This window comes from Sturnira hondurensis, unplaced genomic scaffold (assembly GCF_014824575.4).
Source record: "Sturnira hondurensis isolate 20B ecotype Veracruz unplaced genomic scaffold, ASM1482457v3 Scaffold0005252, whole genome shotgun sequence".
In the NCBI taxonomy this organism is placed as follows: domain Eukaryota; kingdom Metazoa; phylum Chordata; class Mammalia; order Chiroptera; family Phyllostomidae; genus Sturnira; species Sturnira hondurensis.
This window is the reverse complement of record NW_028077883.1, coordinates 1878937-1905376: the sequence shown is the minus strand read 5'-3', so window position 1 is coordinate 1905376 and position 26440 is coordinate 1878937. Positions and strand designations below refer to the sequence as shown.

Below are 26440 nucleotides of genomic sequence, written 5' to 3'. Positions count from 1 at the left end.
GTTACGGGTTTAATCCCCACTTGGGACATATATGGGAGGCAGCCAATCCATGTTTCTCTTTCTCTTTATCTCTGTCAAAATCAATAAACATATCTTCAAGTGAGGCTTAAAGAAATTACTGAGAGATCCCAGTTATTTTTGTAGCTATATATCAATATTTACCATTTCCAATTAAAACTCTGAAACTTCAAAAAATTAGATGTATAGAGGCACAGAAGTTGTAGGATCAATAATGCCATCCCATGTCGTGTAGCTTGTGAAAAACTTTACCTTATACCCATGACAAAGAGTGAAAAGGGCAGATAACCTTAGTATTATGAAAATCGCCTTTACTTTGTAGACCTCCCTAAAGGGGAGTTCTCAGACCACATCTTGAGAACTGTTCTGAATTGGGCATTTTTTGCATATGGACACTTGCCTTTGTCAATGGTATTATGGCATTTTTGAATTTGGCGCATTATGAACAATCCCCTCAGAATATGGTTATGTGTCTTTTCAAACTTTTATCTCGAAACTTTGAGATTCACTAAGGTTATCTTACATTTTAGTTTCCTGAAGCAGATTTTTTGGGGAGGGCTGTGTAGTATTTTCAGAGACTGGTTCTCATTTTTCAGGACTTAAGTTTTGAGTTAATATATGACAAAAAGTCATTACAGTAGGGATTTTTGGTTGGAAGTTTGTTTGTTTTTTTTTAATAGAAGACTCAGTTATATTAACTGGATATCAGTGTCTTGCCTTGTGAAGAAATGGTAGTTATCATCTGATCTGCTAATTAAAATGTACAGATTTGGCAGAAATTTATAAATAGCCACTGTGTTTAGGGCTTCTTACTAATCGATTGCCTTTACATATTTCAAAATAAAACAAATTTCTCTTAAGTCTTAAAAGAATCAATTTATAACACTGTACAAAAATTACTTGAGATTCTTAAGAATTTTACCTTCTCTAAAAACATAGAGGAATAACTATGGGTCAAACTTCTTGCTCTACTAATTTTTTTTCTCTTCTGCAGGTCAATAGATTTCTTTAATTCTGGTTTTACATGAAGTATGCTGGAATTTCTATTAAAACACACTTAGAGTGTCTCCTGCTGTGTACAGTATTTATCATCAGGTAGCATGCACACATAAGTGAGCACTAAACATGCTTTGGAACCTTGAGACATGAGACTGTTGGCCAATAATATAATTTTGGGTATCTATTTTAAGTCCCCAGGGAAAAGTGAGATTATTTACTATAATTCATTTACTGTAGTATCCCATTTATTCTTACCATCACCAATAGATTCCTTTAAGTCAGTCCATAATATTAAAAGTTATAGTCTAGTCAGTAAACTCTTGAACCATTCGAAAACAACTTTCCCAATTTCTATTTTTAAGTAAAAGTACTATTTTCCATTAATATGTTGTAGTGAAATGCTATCTTAACTATTTTCTCCAGAAACTTAGAATATAATATACAGCTTTAGAAATGTGCTAATAAAAATTGATACTAAATTGGCTTTTATACTCTGATTATAAGGATGATTAAACCCATGTTTGATCTATTGAAGACACTTGGAGCATAATTTTTTAAGAGGATGTGTTATTTAGGTTTTCCCACTGAAGCCTAGCCTGTCAGCCATTGTATTGGGTAGTCTTACATTTCTAGTAAGAGTTTCTATTGATGGGGAGCAGAGGGCCAGAGATGCCCATTAAAATTTGTTTTCTCTGCCTCTAAATGCTCATATGTATAGAAGTTTGTGCAGATATAATTTAGCTACTTAGACTAGTTTTTTTGTTTCTTAGCAAAGTGGAAATATTGGTAAGTAATGGAATTAGAGCTACCAGTTGATGTCAATTTTTCTGATCCTTGGAAATTTACTTGTTTCCCACATGGATAAACCTTTTTTTGAAGGGCTGATTTGTTGTAATTCCACCAGAGAAATACTGTCAAAGCTCATAAACATGAGTATCATACCTCTTAGACATCAAACTCTGGTCGTTAGGTCTTTTCCTAGTCTGAGAAAAAGTGACAGTAACTATGTTCATTGAGGCTCACAACTTTTATTTTGAGGTTCCAAGGAAGATTTCCCATGTAATAAGTGGTCAGCCCGTGTTTCTCTATTGACCCCCCTACAAGAAGCACAGAGGAATGGGGATGAACCTTTATTGAGTACCTAGTGTGTTTCGGGAACATTTTTAAAAAGATCTTATTTATTTACTTTTAGAGAGGGGGAGGGAGAGGAAGAAACATCAATATGTGAGAGACACATTAATTCATTGGTTGCCTCACGTGCCCACGACTGGGGACCTGGCCCACAACCCAGGCATGTGCCCTGACTAGGAATTGAACCGGTGACCTTTCAGTGCGAGGGCCGGCGCTTAATCCACTGAGCCATACCAGTCAGTGCTCAGGAGCATTTTTACATACATTATGTTGTTAATTCTCACAACCACCAAGAGATAGGTATTATTTTTATCTTCCCATTTTACAGATGAGAAAACTGCAGCTTTAAGGTCCAGTAGTGATTAAATGAGAGATGAGAATAAAACCAAAGTACTTTTGACTTTTAAGTCAAATACTGTGACATCCAAACATGGCTAGTGGGATGAAAATCTGGGCAATTTTTTTATTTTGCTCACTGTACCAAAGTATTATAAAACATGTTTTTTTTTTTAGGAAGTTTTTACTTTTATTTGCTTGCCATGTATTAATTACTTTGCTTTTATAACAAAAGAAAGCAAAGTATAAAACTTAAAGTACTAAAGTTCTCAAGAGAAATGTCATACCTCCTTGTTGACTTTTGTGTTCCTTTCTGATTTATTTTACAGATCAACTGAACGTTTGGATGTATTAAACAGAAATGTATTGCAAGTGTTATTGTGACATTCAGGTGTCATTCAAATGTCATAAATTGCTATTTTAATTTGGTCAGTTTAGAAGAATATAAAAATAAAAAAAATACAAAATAATGTATTTAGTGAATGTATAATATGGAACTAATTTATTACTTTTATTTCTGAATATGGTTAGGTTCTTAAAAGAAAATATGTAGACTCAAGTGCCATCTTTTATACATAATACAAAGACCAACCTGTTAAATATGACAAGAATCATCATTTTGTTAACTTATCCTTCAAATTTAAATTCATAATGCAGAAGGTTTAAATTAAAAGAAGCAAACCCTTCCCTTTCTTAAAATTTTATCTTTTTATTCCTATCTATTACATCTTTCTTTTATATTACAGTTAGCTTGGTATCTTTATTACCAGTTTACACTAGATATTTCTTGACATAAACTCAGTAGAGTGCTCTGACTTCTAGCAACTAGTTACCCTGGATCCTTTTTTAGATGGTTTTCTGTACCCAAATACACATACACCTACGTAGGTGCTCATGTATCTAGCATCCAGTAGGTGGATGACCTTGGAACTTCTGAATTCCCCTTATACACTTGAGGATTATACAGTCTATAACTATTTCATCACATATATAGTTGCCTATATGTTATCTTGAATTAATTTATTCTTGTTCAATAAATGTGTGTCCTGTCTTCTCTTGGGGGGATCATAAGTTTCCAAAGAGTAGGAGCCTAATGTTTTATACCTTTTAAACCAATGCATAGGATTAATGATTATTTATGGATTAATTTTTCCTTTCCCCTGGTTAAAAAGTTTAGACCATAATTCACAATGGCAAAGCAGATGTGGAGTTGTTGGTTGTGTGTTTGCTTTGTCATTTTGTAGAGGAGAGGGTATGTGGGGCTTGCAGAGAAGTGAAAAATTAGAGGGCTCTTACAGGGTCCTTGACAAAGAGGCGAACTTCTCAAATGCAGCCTACCCTGAAATTACTAAAAGGCAGAGAATGCAGTATAAATTTGAAAATCCATAAAATCATTTAAAGTGAGAATTTCATTTGTTAAAATTACCTTTTAACGTAAATATGTGATTTTCTGATATATTTTAATATTAGGACTCGCTGATTCTTGAGAAGAGTCAAAACTGGAGTTCTCAAAAAATGGACCACATTCTGATTTGCTGTGTTTGTCTTGGAGATAACAGTGAAGATGCTGATGAAATCATTCAGTGTGACAATTGTGGCATTACAGTCCATGAAGGTAATTTTGCTGTTTTTTTTTCTCCTTTTAGAAATGGCTGATCAAAACTGCGTTATGAAAGTAAAATCAACTCCTTTATATTTGTATTATTCTAAGATTTTTCTATAATGTTTCTTTTTAAAATTATTATTATTGTTTACACTGTTACAGTTGTTCCCACGTTTCTCCCCTTCCCCTCCCTCATCCAGCCCTCCCAAAGGCTGTCCTTACATTGTTGTCCGAGTCTTTGGAATGTGCATAAACGCTCTTTGGTTAATCCCTTCACCATCTTTCATCCTGTCCTTGCTTTTCAGCAGCTGTCCGTGTGTTCTATGTACCGACCTTCTGTTACTGTCTTGTTTGCTGTGTATGTGCATCAGATTCCACACGTAAGTGGGATCACGTGGTATTTTTCTATTCGCTGACTCGCTTAATTCAGTTAGCTCGGTTTTCTCCAGGTTCATTCATGCTGTTGCGAAATGTAAGAATTTTCTTGTTTTTTACTGCTTTGTAGTATTGCATTGTGTAAATAAATGTGCCACAGCTTTTTTATCCACTCATCTGTTGATGGGCACTAGGGCTGTTTCCAGATCTTGGCTATTGTAAACAGCACTGCTATAAACATAGGGGTGCGTGTACTTTTTGTATTGGTGTTTTGGGATCCTTGCGGTATACTCTCAGAGGTGGAATCGCTGGGTCAAAAGGGAGGTCCATCTTTAATTTTTAAAGGATACTCCATATTGTATTCCACAGTGGCCGCACCAGTCTGCATTCCCACCAATAGTGCACCGATGTTTCAATTCATACAAGACACACTGAGTCCTTCAAGTATGATAGGTGTTATTTTTTCAGATATGAAAGTTATGTTAACTTTAAATTGTTTTCTCAATTTTTTATTTAATCCTTCGGGTGATATTGGTTACCACGTTTATGTAAGCTTCAATTGTATATTACTGTAATATGTCATCTGTATATTGTGTGCTCATCACTCAGAGCTTAGTCTCCCTCTGTGACCGTATGTTTGAACTTCTCTACCCCCCACAGCCTCCCCGCCCCACCCTGAATGTGGTTTTAAATAGTTAAAATAGAAATCTTACTACATGGAAGCCACAGTATTTCTTTGATGGTCAGTGTTACATTTTTCCTTCATGGCATTATTTAGTTCTAGTTTTTAAAGGAAATTTAGGCGTAGAAAAAGTCCAACATGTTAGTCTAGTGGAATGTATTATAGTATTTAAAAAGTTACATTCTAAGGCTAGTGATGTTAAACATGTCTTTCATAGTTATTTTAAATTTTGAACTTGAAAGGAGAATATATAGAGGTTATTTTTTAAAATCTGAGATAGGAGTCATTGTAACATATTGAAAGTATTTTTCCTGATTATAATTTTCAAACATTTTTTATTATATTTTACTTAAAATTTTTATTTTGATGGAATTTCTGACTTACAGAAAAGTTATGAGTGGTACAAAGAAGTCTCATATTTTTTTTAAATTCAGATATCACAGATGGTAACATTTTGCTGTATTTGTTTTATGTATTCATTCATTCATATAAAAGTGTTTTCTGACCTTTGTGAGATTAAACTGTAGATATAATGCCCCTTCTACCCCTGAATACCTGTATGTATTTCTTTAAAAAAAGGGCATTTTCTTATATACTGGTAAGCACATAATTACCTGAGTCAGCAAATTAGCACTGATAGAATACTATTATCTAATCTACCCACTGTATTCACATTTTTTAACCTATTACCCCAATAATGTCAATTCTAGCAAAATAAAATCTAGAATCATTGATTGACCTTAACAGGGTTCAGTCAATACCAAGTCCAGATAATCTCATCAGCATATTTCTATCTCAAGTCTGTATGCTTGGGCAGCTCCTACTGCAGGGAAATGCACGATTCCAAATACAGGGGAGGGCACGGGAAGCCTTCAGTGGCCCAGGTCCAGCTGCTGGGTCCGCTGGTGATGGTGATGACCTTCCTCAACAGGCCATTGCATTTTATTTTGTTACTTGCTATACATTTGCTTTGTCATTTTAAAATAGGGTTTACTTGTTTTTTTCTCATTGACTATCCTTTGCCTGCTCTTTAAATTACAATTATTTTCCATCCTTACAAATGTTACAAATGTTTTTTCTACCCTGTCCTGTTCCTTTTCACTTTGTGGTATTTTTCACTGTTTAGAGTGTTCTTTTTTATAGTCACAATTGTAAATTTTTCCTTACTACTTTATAAGTTCTTAAATGAATTTTCATGTAAAATTAATTGAGAAAAAGGGAAATTTTCCAAAGCATAATAGGAAGCTAGTGTTACTAAAGTTTATTTGCTTATTGAAAAGTCAGGTGCCTAAATAACAGGTTTCCATATTGTAATCCAGCCATGCAACTTGCCTTTAAACATCTCCTGGTTAAACATGAACTCGAATGCTTTACTATAGAGAGAAACTATTTGCCCAACATAATACAATACGTGAACATTAAATAAATTGTGGGAAATAGAGAACAGAGAGAAAAAAAAACATTTCTAATAGTCTTCATATCTAGACAACCCTAGTTAGTGTTTTGGTGTATTTCCTTTATCTTTTTTTCTCCTCCCTTTTAGAAAACATACCTCTTAAGTAATTACAGTTGGGAGACTTCAAAGTTGGGGTTCTGCTAAAAGATAGTACTCAAAATGTATTTTTAAGTGTATGCTTGTCTAATTAGTTTTCAGAGGACTCACCTCATCTAAATGTAGATAAATCTCTTTTCTTTTTGAAATTGAAGGGTTCCAAACTGTCACTTAGTATAAACACCTTTGTGACAAGGTCTTGTAACTGACTTGTAATACTAGGGTACCCCTGACTGGAATGTCAGTTTTCATGATACACTGATTGCACTGTGTCTGAAGAAAAATGTCAGTTGTATGTCATAGTACAAGACAGAGAATTAGGTAGTGAGTGCACTTGCCAGCAATTACCCTTAAGTTTAGTTGCTGTGCATTAAATCAGATTAGGTCTACTAAGAGATGTTTTCCGCCAATTTGTTTATTTTTCATTCTGCTATTAGTCTAGTCCTACACCATTTTTATTTCTTAATGTGTGCAAAAATATATGTGCATGAGTGTTTACTGGGTAGTAAAAGTTCAAGTCATAACCATTTGGACTTACAAGTCAAAAGGCACTTTGGTTCTTTTGTGCTTTAGGGTATATTTCTGACAGGTATCATGTGTAAGGTCTTTTCTAATAACTATCACTACTCTAAAACCTTTTAGTGGATATTATAATCAGAGGTTTAGTGTAATGAGAGGATACTATTTTAAATGACTAAGAAGTGTTTTAAGTTTTTTAATGGCAGCTTTTGTGTTCCTATTTTTTTCCTTTCTATAGTGAGAGATAATTAGGATAGATATAATTAAGTACATATTACAGATGAGGTTATTCAGCCTCAGAGATGCAGTTTCTCCAGATACATAGCTAGAAGGTAGAAGACTGTAGGTTTTTTGGTCCCTTGTGACAAGTTGAATGGGGAAAATTTCTGCCTGTTTGAACTATCCATATCTTTGTGTAATTCATGACCCCACCCCCACATACTGCGTCACAACCCAGTGACTGAGTTGCCCTGCTCTGGTGAACACCTAGGGCTCTGATCCTCATACGTAACAGGCGCATACAGACCAAAACATTATGGCTCAAGAAGACTGAAAGCCCAGAGCCAATACTCTAAGTGACCGAGAAATAGTGAACCTCTCAGATGCACAGTTCAAAACACTGGTGATCAGGATGTTTACAGAACTGGTTGATTATAGTCACAAATTAGAGGAGCATATGAAGGCTAAACTAATTGAAATGAAGGGAAATGCACAGGAAACCAATAGTGATGGAAAGGAAACTGGGACTCAAATCAATGGAGTGGACCAGAAGGAAGAATGAAACATCCAACCAGAAAAGAATGAAGAAACAAGAATTCAAAAAAATGAGGAGAGGCTTAGGAACCTCCAGGACATCTTTAAACAGTCCAACATCCGAATTATAGGGGTACCAGAAGGGGAAAAGAAACAGCCACGAGTGGAAAACTTATTTGAACAAATAATAAAGGAGAACTTCCCCAGTCTGGCAAAGGAAATAGACTTCCAGGAAACACAGGAAGCTCAGAGAGTCCCAAAGAAGTTGGACCCAAGAAGGAACACACCAAGGCACACCAGAATTACATTGCCCAAGATTAAAATGAAGGAGAGAATCTTAGAAGCAGCAAGAGAAAAGGGGACAGTCACCTACAAAGGAGTTCCTATCAGACTGTCAGCGGATTTCTCAAAAGAGACCTTACAGGTAAGAAGGGGCTGGAAAGAAGTATTCCAAATCATGAAATCCAAAGACCTACATCCAAGATTGCTTTATCCAGAAAAGTTTTCATTTAGAAAGGACAGATAAAGTGCTTCTCAGATAAGATCAAATTCAAGGACTTCATCATCACCAAGCCCTTATATGAAATGTTAAAGGGACTTATATAAGAAAAAGAAGATGAAAAATATGAACAGTGAAAGGACAGCAAACTCACAGTTATTAACAACCACACCTAAAACAAAAGCAAACCAAGTGGACAGCTAGATCAGGAGCAGAACCATAGAAATGAAGAACACATGGAGGGTTAGCAACAGGGGCGTGGGAGGAGGAGAAGGGGGGAGAAGGTACATAAAATAAGCAGCATAGACAGTAGGTAGAAAATAGATAGGGGGGAGGGCAAGAATAGTAGGGGAAATATAGAATCTAATGAACTTGAGACACGTGGTCATAAACAAGGGGGGGAATGGTGGGGGAGGGCGTGTGCGGGTGGAGGGGAATGAACGGAGGGGAATAGAACAACAACTGTAATGGTATAATCAATAAAATATATTTTAAAAAACAAAACAACTGTAAACACATTTTATACTATTTTTCCTCAGCAATGATGGGTGTAGTTTGCATGTGTTACTTAACGGTTGATCCTAATTAGTCATAGAAACATTTTCTATGTTTACTCATTTGAAAACATGATTAATCTATCTGAAGTGGATTTTATATCTATAACTGTTTTATGTTTACCCGTATTTAAAAAAAATCTTTTAGTCAATCATATTGAAGATGCACTTTCTGCATATTCTATTTAGAGTTAGGTAAAAGAAAGTAAACATAGAGTAAACATTGTTTAGTGGTAGTCTGAATTCTATTTTGTATGGAAGGAAGGGAAAAAAAGATTAAAAAAGGTATCTAGTCACTAATTCACTAATTAAAATAGATTAGAGTTTTAAGTGCTATCACTTCGGTCTGGAGCTGAGTATACCCAACAGGTACATCAATGGGAAGAATGGCAGGTGGCCAGCAAGGAAAGAACTTTGTAAAGGCGAACACACAGCGTGGGCTCTTTGTCAGGGGCAGTAGAGCTGATGGAGAAATAGGTGCCCACTTGCTGGTTGTTCTTTGAGCTTGTGTGATACCAGTCTTCCCACTTACGAGTAGAAGTTCTCTAGGAGAGGCTCTGAGAAATCAATGCAGATGTTGTTCCTAGGTCATTAAATATCTGTGCACATGTTTGCTCTGTGTGTAGTATATTCTTCAAAAAAATAGAATTGAAATGTTGCTTTATTCTTAAAAAAAGTGAACTGTGATTTACCTTGATTTTGGTGAATGGAAATAAAATGAATAGCCCCTTCAGGGCTTCATTATTTGTGTGAATACAAATGAAAGAATTTGCTTCAAAGGGAACATTATTTTGTAAAGAAAATAGATTCTTTTTCCTTGTATTATTGGGTAACCCTTTGAGAAAGCAGGTTGACTGGTTTTTTTGCTTTATGATTCTTCTTTAAATATAATATTTTGCTTTGGTGACAATGGATAATAATTGCTCCCAAGAAGGAAATTATATTTCCTTTTAATTATATGATATGTTAGTGATGAAGATGATGATTACTAACACAATTTAGTGATGTTAAAGAAGTTAATGAATTTTGATTACTTTGCTTATCTTGTACTCTGTAGTCTAGTATATTTAAAATCTTTTCTTTGGCATTCTTTTATATGACTTTTACATTATCACTACTATAAAGCCATTGAATAGCTTAAGGGTGACAATAATTATTGGATTTTTTGAGGCAGATTATGTAAATCATAGCTGCAAATCAACTTTTAGTTTCTTGCCTACTAGGTTGTTTTAATTATAGTCTGTATTGAATGGTAGTAATGTGTGAATAAAATGCTTACACATGAGTTTTGACCTATTAATGACATCTAGTAAATTAACGTTACTTAAAAACTGTTTATGAGTTGTATGTTGTCCTTTTTCTTTTTGAGTGATTTGTTTCACTTATTTATGTAGTTATTTATTTCCTTTAATTTGGGTATCTTTAGTGGTTAAAAGGAGGCACTCTCCAGTTCAGGTTCTTCTTGTCCGTTTAGTTCATAGCCGGGTCACAAAATCACAGGGCCTTCCAGTCCTGTAATGTACATGGATATATAAACTAACCTAAGTGTGAAGCCTTTGAGAGGTGATATTATTTATATGTTTCTTATAGTGGTTTTTCTCATGTGTTCATTTTGTGGAAGGTTACTCTGGTGCCCTTTAGAATTTGTAACCAGGACTCCCTTGCTAGAATAAACTTGGTGAAAAGTGTCCTGGGATGGCTCATGTTTGGCTCTCTGTAGAAGCCACCTGTCTTGAGAGGTCACAAATGTGTCTTAGGAGATGAGACAAAATGCCCAGGCCTGAAGATGACAAGGGCACCCATCTGGACTAGAACTAAGTCCTAATCTCTTGCACTACTGTATATGGAATACATTGCTTCTCTGATGGATGTTTTCACATGAGGGCCATGTCTTGTTTTACAGAGGAGGAGAAATTGGATTATATAAAGTTGGTTTGTATCCAGTACCATTTAGGGAACATAAAATTATTTAGGAGTCACTATTGTAGTCACCAGGGAAATGATGTTTATTGCAACCCATCACTGGTACAGCATAGTCTTTTATAGTCTGGGTGAAATTCTCTCTCATTTTTTCAACTTCCCTTTATTGGATTCCAGGATTATCAGTATTTTGTTGATGCCAATACATTTTATTGGTATCTTTGTAAAACTGAGGAAGAAATAATTGTACTGGAGGCGATATCATTTTCTAGTGAGTTAGGTTGGTTTGTCAGGTACTGAGAGGCTCATTGTCTCTAGCTTATAGACAAAACTGAGTTTTGGGAATTTTAATGATGAAAACTTGATCTTACCACGATGCTGACAGTGACACACTGCCTGAATATCCTGTTGGCTGACAGCTTTGACACCCACCTACCTTCTTAAAACTCAAAATCAGAGAAAATCTCTTTAATTTAATGCAAATTTTAGACAGATTTGGAAACCCAAATGATAACTTTAAATATTATTTATAATCCCAGATATGCATATTTAAGTTATAAGGAAACTTTTTGCTTTGGATAATTTGAAGGTAGTTGAAGAATAACATGCCCTACTCTGAAAGATAAAGAGCAATGCTAAATAATGTTTATTTCATATGTTCATGAGTTATCTTTAAACACTTTTATCACATTAACTCCTATCAGAATACAGGTCATTAGTGAGTAAGAAGAGGAGTGTTTTCATTCGTTTCAGTCATGGGTACATTTTCACAGATCGAATTATAAGTGTTTAAAAAAGAACACCTCTTAGCTAGTTGGCTCATTTTTTAATGGAACTCAGCATGTGTGACTCCAGTGTGAACTGTTCAGATGTTCCCTCGCCCTTCTTTTCCTTTAACTGATGTTTACTTTGCAATTACGGTTGTATGAGTTTGCGTTCTAATCTGCCACCTCCAAAATTAGATAAGAGACTTTTTTGTTTGTATGTTTGTTCTGCAAAGAGAGCTAAAAAAATTCTTACAAATCAATAGTCTCTAGACTCAGTCTGATTTTTTTAGTGAAAAATCACATTTAAGTATTTTTTAAACTAAAAAAAGTTTGAAAGAATTGTAAATTTTTCTCCTCCTTTAATGACTTTTTAGTAGGTCTAAAAAAACTATTTTAAAAAGTCATTTATTTTATTGCATATTTTATGGTAGGTAAGAAGTATTTTCTATAAAAAGATTTTATCTTTGTGTTTTGACATTCTTGTTATTGTAAGCAATTTTTTAGAATTTTTCTCTTCTGTTTTTTCCTTTTGTAATTTTATAAATTTAAATTTTAAAAATAAATTACTTAATCATACTTTTTTTGTTTTTTAGGTTGCTATGGAGTTGATGGAGAGAGTGACTCTATTATGAGTTCAGCTTCTGAAAACTCCACTGAACCTTGGTTTTGTGATGCATGTAAATGTGGTGTTTCCCCTAGCTGTGAACTATGTCCTAATCAGGATGGAATTTTCAAGGAGACAGATGCTGGAAGGTCAATGTCATAATTCTGTTGGGTTAATATGCCTGCTTTATAATGTGTCTGCTTTTGACTACTCTGTCTTTTACTCTGATTTTCTGAGTTACACCCTTTCCTTTGATGCTTTTTGTATCTTCTTGGCAGAGAGTAAATGCTAAAAATCAGAGTGGGGAGGAGGGAAACCATTTATTAAGTACCTGTATTTGTCTGTATACCCAGTATCCTAATTAATCCTAATATTAGCCCTATAGTGGTACAAGTTATAAAGTTCCTAATTTTACAGGTGTAGTACCTAAGGCTCATATTGTTTAACTAATTTCAGTTTTCTCAAAACCACAAGCTAGTAAATAAGCAAGTTTGAACCCATACTTTTATTGATTGATTTGATGTGATCAAATTTAGAGAAAGAAAGGAAGGGAGGTGGAGAGGGAGACACACACACACATCGATTTGTTGTTCCACTTATGTATGCATTCATTGGTTGATTCTTGTGTGTGCCCTGACTGGGGATCAACCCCTTAACCTTGGTGTATTGAGACAACACTCTAACCAACTGAGAGCTTCCTGGCCCGTATCTTTTTTACTCCAAAAATATTTAGGGGACAGAACTCATATAGTGAATTAAAAGGGGTAGTTTTATTTAAAGAATTATTAAGCTATGATAAAAAGTAACTATGAGATATAAAAGAACTCCAAAAGATTGGAAGGATAACCCCTGCTCCCAGGCTGGGGCTCAGCCCTTGTTGGAGAAGGTGTAGTTGTAGCCTGCCGGATGGAGGTTTGCTGGTGTGCCTTGGCCAGACCTAACCTGTGGTTCTTGGCAAGCACAGATGGCTGCGCACAGGTTGCAGAGGGAGTCAGGGCCCTACCTGTGATGTCTGTGTTATGAAGTCCTCAGAAAAGTGATCCCCAGGCTGGGCCTGCAAGGTTGTTGGAGGACGATGCACGTGGCTGAGGCAGGGCTCTGGCAGATGCCCTCCTCTTGTCTTCTGTCCTTGCTGAGAAGCCCTGTCCTCCTGCAAGGTCCTCCACCACTCTGAGGAAGCTTAACATCATGCTCACGGCAGAGCAGACACGCTTGCTGTGGGGCTTCTATCCATTACTGCAGAGCAGATACACAAGGGTGGATTTGGAGCTGAGAGGCAGTAAATTGTTAACTGGCGTGAACACCTGTGTTCTTTCACTGTTGTATTCACACTTATCTTTATTATCACATCCAAGCGGTTGTTACCAGAATAGTGTGATGTCTTGCCTGTTTTTTCTCAGGAGACTGCCATCTGGGATGGATGACAGAAATGTAGGAGTAGTTCCCAACATTTTGTACTTTGTGGATTACCACCCACACCATCTCCACTCTCACCCCTCCTTATAAAGGGGGGGGGCGCTCAGTATTTCATTTTGCAACATAAAGATATTTCAGTATTTTTATCAAACACGTTTAAGATTATAACAAGAACAAAACAACCTATGCAAATTATCACCATCATTTCTCGTATGTTAACACTGGAGAGGATAGCATGCATTCTGTTCCAAAATAAAGGAAAGGATTTAGAATTTAATAAGTGTTACTTTAGTAAGGTAAAAAATATTTTCCTTACTTTTCTCATTTTTGCCTTAATTGGCACATAGGCTGTTGAGAAATGTTGCTGCCTACTACTGTTGGGATATGCTCTGCCATGAACCTCTTAGAGAGCCCTGTGTGTGGATCTCATGAAAAAATTGGCTCAACTTCTTACCTCTTCTTCCTCATTTCTGATCCCCCCAAATATATAACAAACAATTTGATGGGTGGTATGGATCTGTGTTCTATATCATAGACAGAGGCATTATTTTATGTTGGACTGACTTTGGCCTGGAATGAGGGAGTTTATTGTAGCATTTCAACTGTTTGCTTTCAAGATGGAGTACCTGTATTTAGATTTCTTAGCAACTCTGATTTTAGTCAAGTGATTGAACCTCTTTATGCCTTGGTTTCCGTAGCCTTTTTGAGAAGGTGAGATGAGATGATTCCTATAAAATAATGATACAGTTTCTGGCACATCATGGTGCTCATTGAATGTCTTCTCAGTTCAGCTGCGGCTGCTCTTGCTGCCACTGCTACTGCTGGTGCTTTGTTTTTTAAGATTTGATGTATTTATTTTTAGAGAGAGGAGTGGGGAGGGAGAAAGAGAGGGAGAGAAGCATAAATGTACGAGAGAGATATCTTTCGGTTGCTCTCACATACCTCTAACTGGGGACCTGGCCTGCAACCCAGGCAAGTGCCCTGCATGGGAATCGAACCAGCTTTGGTTCAGAGGCTGATGCTCAATCCACCGAGCCACACCAGCCAGGGCTAGTGCTTTCTTATTAAAAATATTATTCTACTTATTTAAGGTAATTGTNATGATACAGTTTCTGGCACATCATGGTGCTCATTGAATGTCTTCTCAGTTCAGCTGCGGCTGCTCTTGCTGCCACTGCTACTGCTGGTGCTTTGTTTTTTAAGATTTGATGTATTTATTTTTAGAGAGAGGAGTGGGGAGGGAGAAGGAGAGGGAGAGAAACATAAATGTACGAGAGAGATATCTTTCGGTTGCTCTCACATACCTCCAACTGGGGACCTGGCCTGCAACCCAGGCAAGTGCCCTGAATGGGAATCGAACCAGCTTTGGTTCAGAGGCTGATGCTCAATCCACTGAGCCACACCAGCCAGGGCTAGTGCTTTCTTATTAAAAATATTATTCTACTTATTTAAGGTAATTGTAGAGTACCAGCTGAGTAAATTCCTTCTGGTAACTCTTTAGTTCTGAGAGTTGAAGTTTATGGTGGTAAATTGTGGTGAGTAAGTAAGTCAACTTTGGAAAACACAGAGTTTCACAGAGCTTCCTTTCCAGGAGGAGTTTTTTTTGTTGTTGTTGTTAACAATTTATAAAAGTTTCATAAAAAACTTGAAAGTAGATGTCTTCGTGCTATCACAATTGACAAAGCAACTTGTAAAGTTGCTTCAGAATGCAGAAAAGGAGGGCCTCTTTAACCACTTACATTTACTGAGAGAGATTTGTATTGACTCCTGTGGACCTTGTGTGTGTGTGTGTGTGTGATTGTATATTATACAATATATATTATACACACACACATCTCTCTTGATTGTGCAGTTTGGCAAAAGTTCTTTTATGCTATTTGAACAATTTATGTTTACATACACACTCACCTTTAGGCCAGTGGAAATTACAGGTCTCGATAAAGTTTGAGGGATAAAACACTAGCTTGATTCAAGGCAAAAAAAAAACCCAACCCAAAACAAAAACAGAAAACAAGAAGATTTGACAAGACGTTTAGTATTCTAGCCTCACATAGACAACAGGGGAAGAGAAAGATTAGTGAATGGAAAGGAAAAAAAAGTTCTGAAATCGAACTCTATTGCATGGGGCTAAGACTTATTTCCCTGTTTCTGATGGTAGCCAGCAGTTCTACACATAAAATGATCTTCTCGAATGCAGAAAAACCATCAGTATATTCTTGTCATTCAGTTTTTATTTCACATCTTAGAGTATTTTATCCTGTCCTAAGTGATTTAATAAACCTGATTATTAGCAATATCAGACAAACTCTAAAATCTAGAAAGAGCATGTTAGTCTATGCTGGAAGCACTCACATTCATTGTTAGACCTTCAAACTGCCTGTGTGGCGCTCTGTTCCTAGTAGAAACTTAGTGAGTGATTATTGAATGAATAAATGAAAAACTGAAAATAACATACTGGAAGTGAATTTGTTTTATATGTTGTAAAGGCGCTACAAATTGAAGGCCCTTCAGAATCAAATTCGATGATTAATATTGTCCCTATTCTGAAATGAGTCTTTTGAGAAGTATGTTTCACCTTACTTTGCTTTAGTAAAATATGTGAATTTAAAAGAATCTATTAATAGTTTCTATACTAGAATAACAATTCTGACTTTTTGTTTTTGATGGTGTTATGTGATGTTGTTTTCTCCTCCTTTCCCCAATCAACATCTGTCATCATAGCTCCAAGCAAAGTGGATGGTAAAGTAACAAGGAAGATTATTCCTTTTTGAATTCTCAATTTGTCTTAATTACAGAGTTCTAAAGTATGTGCAGCTAAACAAATGAACTAAACTCTATTTACAACAGGTATTAATAAGTACCAACATTTTCTCAGCTTTTTGAATGCATTTTAATAAAGACTAACGTTGGCATCTTCTCAGGAGTGGTTGGAGAAAATGATACACTCGTGTGCCGGTCATACTGAAATGGCAGTTTAAATCTGTAGTACTTTGTGTGACTTGTACTAAAACATATTAAGGAGGTCAGTATGAAGCAAGCAGCCAGCTATTGGGTTTATCAAAGATAAACTCCTGCAGAGTGCAGCGGCACTTACTACACCAGTAGAGCATGAAAAAACTGAGCAAATTAAATGGAGAAAGCTGCTTGTTGAAGATGTGTATCTTTATATTGAACTCCACAGGATGCATTTGGGAGGCTGGATTAAAACATTCTATCAAGGAAAAATCTCAAAACCTTGGATTTTCTTCCAATAAAAAAGATAATTTTGAAAGATTTGTAACTATTTTACCTAGAACCTTTATAAAATGATTCTTAGTCTTGTTTCTTTAAAACTCTTAGTGTATCACAAGACAGAACCATGTAGCAATCATGGCCTGTTAAGCTGTGATAAGGCAGAAATTGTTAATAGAGTCACAAGGTAAGAGATTTGCCATCTCATTTTTACCCTTTCTCACAGAAGGGATATAGATCTGTTTAAATTTCAAAATCCAGTGATCCATATTTTGTTTGGTTGATGGCAAGCAGAAATGGAGCCTAATGTATTAAAGAAGGTTCAGAGCACTTAAAAAAAGAATTAGAATCAACTTCCTTTTATCTCTTTGAGTGTGCTGAAACTGAGCATTCTTTGTTTAGTGTTGCAGCATCATTCAGACCTTAACAAATTTGTACCTGGGGAATGTAAGTTGTAGGATGTAGGTTGTATGGGGAAGAGATGCGTGAATGAGATATGACGTCCTTATATACCTGTCCCGCACAGTTTTCTAGCAATCAGTTTTAACCTGAGAAGAAAGTCAAGATGCATATCAAATGTTTTAAAATATGTCCAACAGCTTTTAGGGAAAAGATGTAACAAGAACTATTTTACTTAATTACTCAGTTACTTCACAGTGTTAAATTAAGATCTTTAATTCTCTAAGTACTTAAGTAGTGAAAATGAATACTTTTTCTTGCATATGAAAATGATGTTTTGCTTCATGTGAGTAATGGTTTTGTGCAAATAATAATAGATAGGTACAAAGTGCAGTGAATTTTAAGTAAGAGGGAATTATAGCTGTTAACTCCTAACTTTGGCTAAGTGGCTGGAGAAGTAGTGCTTGTGTCCCTTTTTCTGTAAATAAAAGATACTCTATATGTGTTCCATATTCTTCAGTTGTGTATCTGAAATTTGAAATCTGACCGTAGAACTCTTTCAGTAGTTATTTGAGATGGTATACATTTTATGTCTGTTTTCCATGTAGACATGTTATAAAAGGGTTTGATGGCAAACGTTTGTGTTCTCTCCTTATAGATGGGTTCACATTGTTTGTGCCCTGTATGTTCCTGGAGTAGCATTTGGAGATATTGACAAATTACGACCAGTAACACTAACTGAAATGAACTACTCCAAGTATGGTGCCAAGGTGAGACAAAGTGTTTTCGATTGCCTAGAAAAGTTTTTTTTTAAATTTAATTCTTGTTCAAGTACAGTTTTCTGTCTTGTATTCCCAGCCCTGCTGCCCCCCGCAGTGCTCCCCACCTCCCTCCCATTTCCGTCCCCCACCTTAGTTATTGTCCATGTGTCCTTTATACTTGTTCATGTGAGTCCTTCCCCATTTCCCCTGTGATTCTCTCCCCTCTCTCCTCTGGACCCTGTCAGCATGTTCTGTATTGCAGTGTCTTTGGTCACATTTTGCTTGCTTGTTTGTTTTGTTGTTTAGATTCCTGTTAACGGTGAGATCATATGGTATTTGTCTTTCACCGCCTGGCTTATTTCGCTCAGCATAATGCTTTCCAGTTCCATCCATGATGTTGCAAAGGGTAGGAGCTCCTTCTTCCTTTCTGCAGCATAGAATTCCATTGTATAAATGTACCATAGTTTTTTGATCTAGTCATTGACCGATGGGCATCTAGGTTGCTTCCAACTCTTGGCTATTGTAAATTGTGCTGCTATGAACATTGGGGTGCATAGGTTCTTTTGGATTGGTGCTTCAGGGTTCTTAGGATATATTCCTAACAGTGGAATTGCTGGGTCAAAAGGCATGTCATTTTTAGTTTTCTTAGAAAGTTCCATACTGTTTTCCATAGTGGTTGTATCAGTCTGCAATCCCACCAACAGTGGATTAGAGTCCCCTTTCCCCCACAACCTCTCCAACATTTGTTGTTTGTTTCTTTGTTTATGGTAGCCATTCTGACTGGTGTTAAGTGGTATCTCCTTGTGGTTTTAATTTGCATCTCTCTGATAGCTAGTGATATCAAGCTTCTTTTCATGTGTCTCTGGATCCTCTGTTTGTCCTCCTTGGAGAAGTGTCTGTTCAAGTCCTTTGCCCATTTTTTAATTGGGTTGCTCGTCTTCTCCGAGTGGAGTCATGTGAGTTCTTTGTATATTTTGGAGGTTAAACCTTTGTCTGAGGTATCATTGGCAAATATGTTTTCCCAAACAGTTGCTTCTCTTTTTATCTTGATACTGTTTTCCTTAGCCATGCAGAAGCTTTTAAGTTTGATGAGATCCCATTTGTTTATTCTTTCCTTTAACTTGCATGACTTTTTACTAATATTGTTGACTACAGAGATGATTGTTAGTAATCATGCTATTTGTATAGTAGTGAGCATTAAGTCGTTTATCATTTATAGTAATTGTCTCAGAAAGCCACAAATGTATAAATTCTCCCATTGCTTTTAATTTACAATAACCTGTGGGGGTAAAATGGTAATTGATACCACTATTTTCCTGGCATTTGTCACACCGCCTGGTATATACTGAGTTCTCAGAACAAATCCTTATTTTTAATTAGTTGGGTCAAGTGAAAACCTAATTTCTGACTTTACTTTTGAAGTGGAATTTGTCAAAATTATGACAGAGGGCTCTGGAAACGCTTACTTTACTCAGGTTTGGAGGACTGGTTTTAGCACTATGACTACATGATCTGCTTAGTAAATGATTCTCAGCCTTGATTGTTGTAAAGTAATTTTTATTGACTGACCTTTAGGATTATAGACGGTAAAAATACCCACTTATGAATTTAAGCTCAGGTGTACAATTACTACAAACATCCTGGAATACTAGAACGAATTGGGTACTAATATGTTCTCTTTTCATTACTGCTTCTTGGGAAATTGGGAAGGAAGACTCTTGAATAGTATCAGAAACATGTTAAAGGTGAAGTGGAGAATTTATAGATTGTTGGAAAATTTTGACATTGAAAATTTAGCAATTTGACAGTTTCTGTAATTATATCCAGAGTATCTTCTTGGGCTCTAACCACCTGCCATGCCCTCCCCGCCTGGCCCCCTGCGCGCCAGTAAGTCTGTGCTTTCGTTTGGATAATTTTTGTTTAGCTATCTGCAGCGTCCCCCTTCCAGAATGAGCTAAAAGCTCCGGGGAGAAAAGCAGGTCCAAGCACTGAATTTACTTTCCTGGTCCTCAGGTGATTCTACACTATCTTGTTACCTCTCAAATGCCTTTAAGCTATAGTTTAAAAAAAGTTTGTCCACATTTTCTAGTTGAGCCACGTTAATACAGATTACCTAGTTCACCATTATTGGCAGTAGAAGTTACTGCTTTTTGATAGCTCCAAAATTTACAAGCACAGAGCCAGAAGGGACTAGCTTAAGTCATTTTTAAATAGGCATACATTATTATCGTAAATATAAATCTAGAAAAAAACAGTAAATATTACTTGGTATAACTTAAGCCAGCTACCTAGTAACCTCTGGACTGAAGAGTCATTAAATGTCCAATCGTTAGCTGATTTTTTCATTATCACTTGATTTTATTTTGAAGTATTAACTAGGGAATGGAGTAGAGAAGTAGGTATTCTCTACCTCATCTGCAAAATCAAGCACAGTGCTGTGAATTAAAACAGGGACAGCTTTTTGGGCTGTGTTGTCCACCCGTTTCCTGACCCTGACTGCTTCTCCCATGTGTTCTCAGTTGCTTAGCTCCCCAGCATCTGAAACAATTCAGGCAATGAAGGAATATTTTCTCTGGTAGGTTTTTATATACTCTTATCAGTCAGGACATTTTTTGTCAGGAAATTTTTCTTTGTATTCACTCTGAAATCCCCCACACACTTGTATCACATTATATTAAATCACACAGGGAACTATTTGCAACAGTTTGGTTCTGTTCATAGTATCGACATCCTTTAAATAATTTAATTTCTCTCTTTCTTTCTTGCCCTCTATCCTCTTTATTCTGTCTCTTTTTTATATATATTTTTTGGTATCATGTTTAGATTACTATTTGCTGGTATTTCATAGCACATGCATTCTGTTATTATTGGGAAAAGACCCTTAAGTGGACCCTTAAGTATCAGGAGTTGGAGTGTTTCCACATCAGCGCCCAAAGTCTTGCTCTCGCTGTTTCCACTCCCTGCTGATGTGTCTGTCTGGTGACGTCTACCCACTGGGGAGACACTAACTGTTGCAGTGTTTGAACAGTATTTCTAGTGCCGACGGAAACTTCCCCCCTTTATGTGTTTCCCTCATACTTAATTTACTTAAAAAACATTTACTAAATAGAACTTTCTTAATTGTCTGTTGGCAGTCTTCCACAATTTAGCAAGTTTTTTTTTTTATGAAGATTCCTATACCAAAGCAGTATATATTTTGAGACTATATTTTTTCCCTCTGTGTAGTTAAGAGAGTTAAGAGGATAAAAATAGATTTGGAGAGAATTTGGGATAATTTTAGCAGTTTATACTTTCAGTTTTTCCTTTTATATACAAAAATAATATAAATAATTATCTGTATCATATATCACTACTGATTTCACCGAATTATTTACTAAAGATTACTTTGAATTTTCTTGAAGATATTTAAAAAATGCATGATTTCTTTGGCTGTGATGCCTCGATCTTTTGGTGAATTTCCTTTGAGTTTTTGTTTATTGTCATTCATTTTTCCAAGCAGTATTATGTTGTTCCAGTCAGCATAGCTTTTAATGGTTAAAAGCATGGACTGTAAAGTAAGATTACCCTGCTTGGAAGACGGGTTCCCAGTTATTTCTTGTGTTCTTTTGAGCAGATTTATTAACCTCTCTTCACCTCAAAGTTCTCATGTATAAAATGGGAATACCCATAATATCTCATTCACATATCAGTGTGGAGTATTATCAAGTGACATTAATATATATAAAGTGTTTAGAATAGTGCCTAACATATGACAAACCCTCAAATAATATTACCATTATTATTATGTCAGTGGAACTTTGATTTATTTGAACTACATGGAGAATTACTTTTTTCGTGTAAACTCTTGGCTTGCCCAGTATTGTTGTTTGCATTAATATACTGTTGGTTCACTATGTGCATTTTGTGGGAGCTTCGTCTGAGAATGCTGTCTTTGTCCTGGAAATACTTGTCCACTGAGCACTTCCCCATTACTCCATTGCAGGAATGTAGCTTCTGTGAAGACCCTCGTTTTGCTAGAACTGGAGTTTGCATCAGCTGTGATGCAGGGATGTGCAGAGCTTATTTCCACGTGACCTGTGCCCAAAAGGAAGGTCTGCTTTCAGAGGCAGCAGCAGAGGAGGTAGGTTTGTTTAAACCCATAGTTGACAAACGTGTTCATGAGACTTCTCATGACCCAGTTACAGCTTACAACAGGTATGCCTCATCAGTTAAACTTACAAGTTGATTCTTAAAGTCTTTGCCCAGATTGCTGGTCTGAAACTTCAAGAGTAAATAATATGTCCAAGGTTTTCTCAGTCTTAAAGCAAGTCAGACATTTGAAAAACACGTTAAAATTTGATAGTGAAATGTGATGGATGAAATGAAACATAATCCAAAGTGTCTTAAAGCATTAAAATGTCAGTGTATTTTGTATGAGAGTCGGAAATTGTATTTGGGTAATAATCTTGCTGTTACGTTCTAAATAAAATCATTACTCTGTCTTTATAAGCTACATTTCTATCTCTTTACAATTATTTTTAATTCTATAATTTTCCTTCTAGGTTTATCAGCTTTAAATTAATCAATAAATTGTTTTAAAAGTGTGTTTTAGAAACTCCCTAATATTATTTCAAGGGGTCTGTGAAGTTAAAGCTGTCTTCCTGACAAGTATGAAAGTGGTGAATACTGTTTTTATTCTTAATTTTCTCTTGAGCAACAGGGTTGGTATCCAGATATTGTATAAAAAAAAAATTTAACATTTTTTGAATGTGGAAACAGTTTTGAGAATCAAGCTATCTTCCTTTATGTCAACTGTCTACACATTAAACTGATTTACAAAAATGTAAAATGGTGCCATTCTTCTTAAAAAAGTTTGCATATATGTAAATTACTGTATTTTTCTCACATGGTTGAAGATAGTTTAACACCACTTTGACTGGGTTCCACCCTGTTGGAAGGAGGAGAAAGGAGATTCAGAATTAAGCTTTCTTTCAAGAACATGGTCTGGAAATTTCATACACCTCATTGGCCAGAAGTTAGGACATGACCATGTCTGGTTTCTGGGAGGCTGAAGCAGAACATTTCTAGCAGGGTAGCCATGTATTCAGTAAAAACTCAGAGGCTTCTAATACTAAAGGGAAGAAAAGAGAAGAATAGGTGTTAGAAGGTGGTGGTTTTTACTGTAGTTGATAATTGCTTAATATACCTGTTCCATTCTCTAAACAAGATTAATCCCTTGGTCTTGTTAACCTTAGAATTAGTATTTATTGTCCATCAATCCAAAATTAACTAACTAAAACAAACAAATGAAACAACAACAAAGTGTTACTTGGGCTACTTATTCCCTTTCAGGCATCTTTGAGACCAAAAATGACTGACTGGTCTTCCTAGGTCAGGCTTCGTAGTTATTCTATCTGATAACTCAATTTCAGCCTTTCCCACTTTAAAACAATGAGTAATACTTCAGATCTGGCCATTTGATTGCACTTCAATATACCCTTTGTTTCCATTTAGTATTTTCTGTCACCAAGATTTAGAGTGTGTCACTGAGAAAGCAGCTCTGTGTATGTGTGAATGCAATCTCCCTATCTACATTTTTGTATTTTACTTTTATAGCCACATATAGTCATTATTAAACCTATTTTACTAACGAGTTATCAGAGGCCCAGAGGTGTTTAGCAACACGTTGGGAGCTGTAAAACCAGTAAATTGTGGAGCCAAGATTTGCATCCAGGGTTTTATATTTCCAAATTCTGTGATCTTATCCACAGTGCTATGCTATTGAGATCTGTGGGTATCACACTACAGAATTGCATCATGTATTTGTTTTAATGTTAAGGACATTTTAGATTCTTTTAAAATTATTATTTCTCTTTCTGTTCTTTCTCATTTGTTTCTGTGTGTGTATGTGTGTCATTATTTCTCTTCAGGTTGTAAAACTCCACCTTACTAAGAGATTCCTTTACTATAACTTAAAAACTTTATGGACGCTTATCTTTATTTCTCATCCTTGAGATTACTTGTCATTTTGTTAGCAATCTACATTGTAGATTACTATTTTAGGATCTGTATTTTAAAAAAATTTCTATTTTTGATAAATATCTTCTTTTCATCTTTTTTGTACCCAACTCTTTATGAATAAAAAAATGTACCCATTGGGCTAGTACCATGAAAGATGGCTATGAGAAGGTTGGGTTTCCATTTGTGGTTTTAGGGTTATATAAAGAATTTAAGGGGATACCTAAAGTGTTTATTGGCAGGGCCTGGCCTTCTTAGTCCATTGTTGTCCTGGTTAGACTCTGTCCATTCATTGTGAGCCAGCTAGTTCTGGCTATTTTCTGCATATGTTGTCGTTTTATAATATTAATCTATATATGCATAACTTTAATAGTGAATGATAATTTCTACCTAAGACTATTAAAACCCTATTTATTTTAAACAAGATTTTTTAAAGGTATACCAGAATAATTAGATATAATATATAAGATTTAGTTTCAGTATTTTTAAATTCACAAGGCCCTTTAAAGAAAAAAGTTGTTGACATTGATATACAGGATTAAGGTTCTAAAGAAGCAATTTTATCACTATTTATATAAATTACTTTTGTAACTTGTTTTAGAAATAACCAACATGGTGGGAGAGTATTTGAAAAATTATCTCCTGTGTTAGATTTTTCTTATGACCCTTTGGAGTGAAAATGTTCCTTTTCTTGTCTGTTTCCTGTTGTAGGATATAGCAGATCCGTTTTTTGCCTATTGTAAGCAGCATGCAGACAGGTTGGACAGAAAGTGGAAGAGGAAAAACTACTTGGCTCTGCAGTCCTATTGTAAAATGTCTCTACAAGAAAGAGAGAAGCAGCTGTCACCAGAAGCACAGGTCTGCAATTTATGTCGAAACTCATGTTTATTCTTGTGAGGATATGTGTTTCAGATCTCGTGTGTGTTTGCCAATGGCATGTGAAATGTAGTTATGACATTTGGTTAGTTACTTAGGAAATAGATTGCCATTAAGTTAAATGGTGAGTACAGTTTGTGGCTAAATGTGTTGTTCCCCATCAAGTCAACAGAGCAGCCATTTATAAAGCATGTTTTCTAATACACTGAATAAGTGGCTTAGAAGTTATTCTATCAGTGCAGAATGTCGATCACAACCTTTTCAGGCTGTTCTGATGCTTATCTATTGCAAAGGGTTTGATCAGTTTGTCCATCATTTAAAATTTATTTCTATTTAAATTAAGTAAATATATGGACACCATTCCAATTATTAAGAAGAGAAACTTCAGCTTAATCACATTAGTTTGTGACAACTTTGTTCAGAAAGTAGGACAGTTGTTACTACTATTGTTACTGAGGGTAGACCTAATTTACTGTAACCCAAGAATTACACAGCATACCGTAAGGATCAGTATATCTTACTGGGGATAGATATAACTTTTCTCGATAGAGGGAATTCTGGTTATCTTTACTTTGTCTAAGTATGGAAATAAAAATCACAAGGAGTATATTTTACTTTAATATGTTTTTTATTTATATACTTTTTTTTTTACAGGCAAGGATCAATGCTCGGCTGCAGCAGTATCGTGCCAAAGCAGAACTAGCTCGATCTACCAGACCCCAGGCCTGGGTTCCCAGAGAGAAATTGCCCAGACCGCTCACTAGCAGTGCTTCAGCCATCCGTAAACTGATGCGGAAGGCAGAACTAATGGGGATCAGTACAGATATCTTCCCAGTGGACAATTCCGATACCAGTTCTAGTGTGGATGGAAGGAGGAAGCATAAGCAACCTGCTCTCACTGCTGATTTTGTGAATTACTATTTTGGTCAGTATAGACGCTGATTCGTGCACATTTTCAATGAGAACAATTTGCTAGTGAAAAGATTTGATATGTTGTCAGTTTTTAATTTATTATCCATGCTACATATATGAAGCAAAGGCATGTTTAGTTTCCTAATAAGTTGTAAACTGCTAGGTTCATGGATATGTGAATAGAATTAAAACTGTTTTAAATAATGTATGTTTATCCATGTGATCAGCTCTGTGGTCATTTCTTTGTACATTTTGTGTATTAGCTTTTATTTTCTACTAAAGTAAAATTGCATATTTAATTTAAATAGAGAGAAATATGCGCATGATTCAAATTCAGGAAAATATGGCTGAACAGAAGAATATAAAGGATAAATTAGAGAATGAACAAGAAAAGCTTCATGTGGAATATAATAAGGTAAGTTAGCTATGAAACAAACAATATACCTGATGATTTCTTTTGTGATTTTACAGCATTTCTATTTATGCTTTATTTTTAAATTCTTATGGAGTTTTTAGGCCTTTCCCTACAGCTTCTA

General features: G+C 35.6%; 1 protein-coding gene across 8 annotated transcripts in view; it reads left to right on the top strand.

Annotated features, from left to right (window-relative positions):
• PHF14 (PHD finger protein 14) overlaps positions 1-26440 on the top strand; it is a 188180-nt gene that overhangs the window by 12768 nt on the left and 148972 nt on the right. For all 8 annotated transcript variants that reach the window (XM_037046387.1, XM_037046385.1, XM_037046389.1 and 5 more), the window contains exons 4-10: positions 3955-4099; positions 12302-12461; positions 18017-18128; positions 22102-22239; positions 24828-24974; positions 25647-25917; positions 26213-26319. In XM_037046387.1, the coding sequence (XP_036902282.1) occupies positions 3955-4099; positions 12302-12461; positions 18017-18128; positions 22102-22239; positions 24828-24974; positions 25647-25917; positions 26213-26319 (1080 nt within the window). The remainder of the gene's footprint in view (positions 1-3954; positions 4100-12301; positions 12462-18016; positions 18129-22101; positions 22240-24827; positions 24975-25646; positions 25918-26212; positions 26320-26440) is intronic.